A 6,655-nucleotide genomic window follows, 5' to 3' on the forward strand; every position below is an offset into this window, starting at 1 on the left:
TTTGCTCTCCCTCCCTCCGAACCCCAACCCTCGGTGCTCCCTCCCCACTCCCAATCATAGGTGAAAGGGCATTCTTTCATCGATCATAACACATTTAATATCATGTCACCACAACCACCAAGTTTGACGTTGTCTTACATGGAACCTCCTTATCATAACTCGTCAATAAACGACTATCTCTCAAATTGTAGCATTTTTACTACATTTTGGTAAAACAAATAAATAAAATAAAACGTGCTTTTGATTCCTGCCAGCCGCATACGTTTATTTACTTCACATAATGTGTGAATTACATGTCCATGCACATGTGTCCCACAGTTTGTTGATAAAATCCAGTATTTGTACACTATTCAGCTTTGTAAACTCAGGTGAAAACCAAAAGTTTTTTCACTTTAAGACTTCAAATATTAATCATGACTGTTTTTTTTTTCCTCTGCATTATTAAAACGTACCTTTCTTTGATGATAGACGACACATTGTTCAGTTTTTTTTTTTTTAATGAACTCAGCAGTCCTCTTGATTGTACGAAATTTTTTCTTGGGTGGTAAGAAGTAGGTCATTGCCTTGATCATTCCTAAACAAAACATGCATCACCTCATTTCCTCTGCATGAGTGGTAATCAAAAGGTACCATTTCATGATAGAAGACTCGTTCGGTGTTCAAATGTACATCAGAAGCCTAAGGCCTACACGTAGAGAACAAAATGGTGGTGATTTGATTTTTTTTTGAGGTGAGAATTGTGGGTGGAGTCAGGAAAGCAAAGCTCCACCCTGGACAGACAGACAGATCGACTGGCAGAGAATGCAGATGATGATGATGATACATAAAAAAAACTTTACTAAAGCCATTGCAGGAGGGATTTATTTATTTATTACATAAACAAAGATGTCAGAATTTTTGATTCGCACCGCTCCACCCCAAACTCCCTCCATCTCCTTCCCATTCTTCGTTATTGCACCAACATTCACCCAACGCTTCTCAACTTTTTATACTATCCCATCTCTTTGTTCTGGTTTCAGCCCCCATCCCTCCCTGCAACTCTACAACAATGTAATAAATAGATTGCCTTATATAACGACACCATGAATAACAATCTGTCAATTATTTTCTCATTCGGAATGAGAGCCAAATCTATGAAAGAGATACCAAAGAAGAGTGAATAAAACAAGAACAACAGCTTCAGTAACTTAAGCATTGAAGGTTTGGTCCTTGGTAATGAAAGGTGAAAGTAACAGAATTGTGTTCAACCCCCCCCCCCACCCCCAACCAGAAAAAAAATCCCAAACAGCTTTTTTGATGCTACAGCCTTTATGGAGTCTTTCATCAAAAATTGAAAGATTAAAAAGTCTGAGAAAGCAGTATTTTCCATCAAATTTTCACCTGAGGTCAACAAACAAAGTCAATGTGTCTACGGGGTGAGCACGATGGATTTTAAATGCTGTTGGTATTGAGCATGTGACCTGTGAGATTGAGCACAAAAATCCATGATTTACGTCTGGTGTGCTGCAAAATTGGGTGAATTCCTGCATTCATTACATGAGAACAAAGGGTCGTAGCCTGGTTTTGTTTTACAGATCTCCGCTCTGTGGCTCAGGTTGGCGAGTGTCATGTGGTTGTCGTGGAAGGCGTGGGAGGCGTGGGAGGCGGCGGTGTGTTCGTCTTCGTTCCTGCTTGGGTACCAAGTCCCTGTGGGGTGCGAAAGAACAGCTTGGAGACTCGAAAAAGGAACAAAGGTCCACAGCACTGAGATTTACAGTAGATACAGGATTCAACATCCTCACTGCGAAACATACAGATTTTACCTGAAGTGGAACCTCGATGATCTGCATTCTCAGAAAATCACAGACAAGAAAAAACACAAAACTAAATAAAACATTCCATCAAATCGATATCTTTCCCAGGAATGTGCTCTGAAAATCTGTGGCATCGAAACTGATTAGTGTGTGTGTGTGTGTGTGTGTGTGTGTGTGTGTGTGTGTGTGTGTGTGTGTGTGTGTGTGTGTGTGTGTGTGTGTATCCTCCATAACTCCAAAACTATAAAACCTAGCAGCCTGAAACTTTGCAAGGATACTAAGAAAACTCCTAGGAAGTGCAGAAATGAAAATTGGGTGTTTGGGTTAATTAAAACACCTCTTTTGAAGATAATTAATGGCCTTATTTAATTATATCCTTCATTAGGTACATCCTCGGTCACCACTCTCTACGGAGTCTTCAGGTGTATCCTCGGTAACCTTGATGAGGTCTGAAGAAGCAACCATGTTTTTTGACCTGCTCAACCATGCCTTGACTTGGAACAGACCACAACGATTTCTTAACAGTGAAGTTTTTTTTTTTTCCATTTTCCCACTCTTTTTATCGAAAGCCTGTTCATCATAGCTACAAATCGCTGAGTATATTGCGATGCTTTATAAACGCCCGAAGACGTCAGCGTTTGTTGCTTTATTTCATTTCCACACATGCGATCACCATGAGTATCTTTTAAACTAAGGCCTTAGTTATTTTATAACTTGGTTTACGCAGTTCTTCAGCTAAAATGTAGGGTCGGTCGGTCGAAATATTAATATAAATATAATTTCAATTTTTAGAAATTATATATTTTTATGATTTTTTTTCGGATGTTCCATGGAAAAGACAAGGGTCGGTGGGGGGGGGATAAATATAAATGCCGGACCAGGAGGATCTAAGAAAACATTGAAGATGGAAGACCATTCAAATGCAGGATGCCGATGTTCACTGAATCATCTGATGTGAAAAACAATAAAGGATTAAAACTTGTTTTTACAATATAGTCTGGCATATTTTTCTTATAGAAATGTGTTGGATGATCAAACAAATAGAAACAATACTGAGAAAATTACTGTTCAAGTCGTAGATGTGTGCGTGCACACTGCACACCAGTGCATAGTGCTGGATATGATTAAAAAAAAGGTGTCTACTAGGAGTCAACACGCTCAAAACGGTGAATCAGAGCCATAACCAGCTCTTACTTTTCAGCGGGCATCTGATCGTACCGTCTCCCCATCCCCATGAGCACATCAAAGGTTGATTTGTGGTCCGTTGAAGGTGGAATATCAGCATCTCGCAGGGAAACTTTGACGTACTTGGCACCGAAATCTTTCAATACGAACAGCAGTGTACAACTTTCGACGGAAACAAAATCGGCATGATCGAGAGGAGCCTGCGAATCATCCCTGCTGCTGCACTGAATTGATGCAATCGTTCGGCCAGAATATTAGTCGTCAAGATGTTACGTGATTAAATCACCAATACAGTCACTCCAATTTATACCGCTGACATACTTCTTAACAATCACTTTCGCCCCAGAAACCACAGTCAATCTGATCCACGCTGGCCACTGCTCAGACGCCATGACCGAAGACGACTGCGCAGCTCTACTGTACAGTTTGGTTGAAGGTGACTCGGCATTTTGGTGGACGCGTGCGAAATTATATTTTGAAAATAAATGCCGACGTTTACATTTCAGGTTTTGAAACTTTTGCACCTTCACCGAAAATTTATAAATATAAAAGGCTAAAAATGTGTTTTATATTTACATTTCATTTCAGCAAATATACCATCGGGGGATCTGTAAACCAAGTTATAAAATAACTAAGGCCTAAGGAGAATTTCAAAATGTAAGCTTCAGAATCGAACTTACAAGCAGTTCCGACTCCTAGAAAAGTGTTCATTTGTCCAATTTGGGAGGTCTATGTTGAATTTGACAGTTCAGTGATTGCCAATTGCATGCCAAGGGAGCCATTTCTTATCAACCATTTCGTTGGAGTGCTTAAGCCAGTGCGTTACAATATTCGCACTGTCAATGAATACTGCATATAGATAGACTTGAACTAAGTTCAGGGCTACTCGCCTGCATTGACCATGTGTTGTTCTTCGGTGTAACAGGCAGTGGCTACCTCGCTGAAAATGTGAAATGTTATTTTCCACGATGTTTCCCGTTTTTGTTCTGCCATTATACAATCCATCACTTCGGCATTGATAAACACAAATAAAAATTAAACGTTTCGTTTTTAAAAGTTTCTTCAAACACCTCGTGCATTGCGTGGTAAAGCCACGTCGCACGTTCTTCAACTTTCAATTGTGATACCGTGGTTCTTCACTGGAGGGAGGAAGGCAAAATCAATTATATGGTCACAATCAGAAAAAAATATTTTCAGTTATGAACTAAGGAATCGCCAGATCACGGCATGAAAGCCGAGATGTACGCATGCTCACTCTGGGTAGCCTGGATTCGAATCCCAACCCAGCTCTAAACTATCAAGTATCAAACTATCTAAACTAAACTATCCAAGGCCAGCCAGCGAATGGGCAGCCTCCATTGTACAAAGTCTTTCCTTGGCACACCTGAACTCCCACCTACAAGGCTTTCATCCACGGCTTGATGGAGTACTGCTCTCAAACTCCACTCTCAAGCACTTTTAAACTCTCTACAGACTGAAACTACAAACAACATTCACTCCACAAACCACACCACGGGAAACGGGCACTGAGCACCAAGCGGAACAAGCGCTGAGAATGCAACAGAATGAGCACTGAGAGCACCAAGCAAAACAAGCGCGGAGATGCGGTCTTCCAGGCAAGGTGACACTGACATTACCTTCAATGCTGACTTATTTAAATCAAACCACAAACCCTCAACCATCAAGTGAATAAACAGTGGTTCTCCTTGGAACTAACTTATCTCCTTACAAGCCTTACTCACACACCTTACATACTTTCACCTCCCACCGCATGTACCTGATTGGCGCGCGCTGGTTTTGCGGAGTATCAACAGCGTCCACAACAGTCCTTTTCAGGACTCGCACTACACTCACCCGCATACACCGCACGTCTCACCTGCACCTCTCACTCACTCACACCACGCACTCTGTTCAGTACTACATGGGCAATCTGACTCATGTACGGGTGAGGATGAGGTGAACACCATACCCCACCTGCTTCAATCCTCAGTCTATCAATCTTTCGTATCTCTTTTCGCGAAATGGCTAAGGCAGCTGTGTGTGTAGAAACTGTAGCTAAGTTGACTAAGTGGGCTTATGTGCGAGAGGTACGAGCTTTTTTTTGTCACACTGTTTGTGTGTGTGTATATAAATATATATCTGCTTTTTTCTAATCTTTATAAACTATATTCCAAACTGCCCAATCGTCTTTTTCCATTGGTTAAACATATTGTGTGATCAGTGACAGGGAGTTCAGCCCCGCTGTTTCATTATGGTCAGACATTAGCCAACGTTCCACTTACGGTATTGCTCAACACTTCTGATTGGTAGTAGTGGAGCATTGGGAAGCACAATCTATATCTGGGGTGATTAATATGCAGGGAAGGTAAAGCAGGATTTAGACTCTGGACCCATCCCTAAATTAAACGTCTCAGATGGCATGTGGTTGCTCAGCAATGTAAAAAGCACAATGCTTTCGGAAACCAGCAAATACAATCAAAAAGAAGTGAGCAACGTGAACTGGATGACTGAAGTGTGAATGAGTCAGTGATTTCTTGACCAATTTTTCCCCAAAGGGTAATTGTTAATCCTCTATTAACAATTACCCTTTAAGGTTTAATGAAAGCAATTACCCTTTCAGGTACAATTATGCCTCAGGTAATTTAATGTACATCTTACTGTTCTTGAAGAAATGTTCGTACCTGAAGTTTCATCTCGGTCATTTGCAAGATCTCCTCCTGCATCATCATCTATGACGTAGAGAACATACCCTGAGGTACTGAACATTACTTTCGGAGAGTTTGGGATACATTTCCCAAACGCCTCTGTTGTTAACAGCATCAGTTTTGCTTCTCCTCCTCAGAGTCTTGAACAAAGCTCCTGCCAAATAATGAAGTCAGGCAGCAATACGCCGCATGGAGTAGAGCCATCACGAGCTAAAACTGATTTATACGTGCTTGAAGTGTGATATTTCCTTCGAAATAGCGCAGCAGTGTTCATTACATATCCACCACATTCAAATACTAGAATGGCACTCGGGAGAGCACATATCTCCGCCAGGCTGAACAGTTTACGTTTTGTATCCCACTGATGGGCCGGATCTGCAGCCTGAACCAAAATCCAATCGGCTTGTTCTTGGCACTACCAAACTCATCCACCCAGTTTTGTCATAATCCATCCACAACTTTTTGAGATATTGTGCTTCATATCATTTTGGCCCAATCTCTCAGTGATGAAGCATCAATTAAATAATTCTAGTATCCGGATCTGGATCTTCACCGAAATCGAATCATTTCATCCTTGCCACAAACCCAACCTCTCCGCCAAATTTCCTCCGAATTAGTCTACAACATTTTGAGATATCCTGTTCACAGACAGACAAACAGACAGAGACAGACAGAAAGACAAATGGGTGAAAACAACCTGCTTCCACCTTCGGTGGCGGAGGTAAATCTTACCACCCATAGTTTTATAGTCATTTTGCAGGTGTGACACTTCCTGCTTGCTTGCAGAACAACCAACGACAATGTACGACATCAACATATAACTGCAGGATAGATCATTTCACATTTCTTTGTTTCATTACCTCCACCACCTAAGGTGCACGGAGCTTATGTTTGCACCCCTGTCTGTTTGTCTGTCTGTCTGTGAGCAGGATATACCAAAAAGTCGTGGACGGATTCAGCCAAAATTTTGTG

At 41.3% G+C, this 6,655-nt stretch overlaps 1 protein-coding gene across 6 annotated transcripts in view; it reads right to left on the bottom strand.

Annotated features, from left to right (window-relative positions):
• Positions 1-847: 847 nt before the first annotated feature.
• The window catches only part of SNX29 (sorting nexin 29), a 375,087-nt gene continuing 369,279 nt past the window's right edge, over positions 848-6,655 (bottom strand). For all 6 annotated transcript variants that reach the window (XM_085862384.1, XM_085862380.1, XM_085862382.1 and 3 more), the window contains one exon: positions 848-1,686. In XM_085862384.1, the coding sequence (XP_085718510.1) occupies positions 1,606-1,686 (81 nt within the window). In that variant the 3' untranslated portion in view covers positions 848-1,605. The remainder of the gene's footprint in view (positions 1,687-6,655) is intronic.

The sequence above is a fragment of the Eptatretus burgeri genome, chromosome 17 (genome assembly GCF_056783735.1).
Source record: "Eptatretus burgeri isolate ZD-2024b chromosome 17, Ebu_testis_v1, whole genome shotgun sequence".
Classification (NCBI taxonomy): domain Eukaryota; kingdom Metazoa; phylum Chordata; class Myxini; order Myxiniformes; family Myxinidae; genus Eptatretus; species Eptatretus burgeri.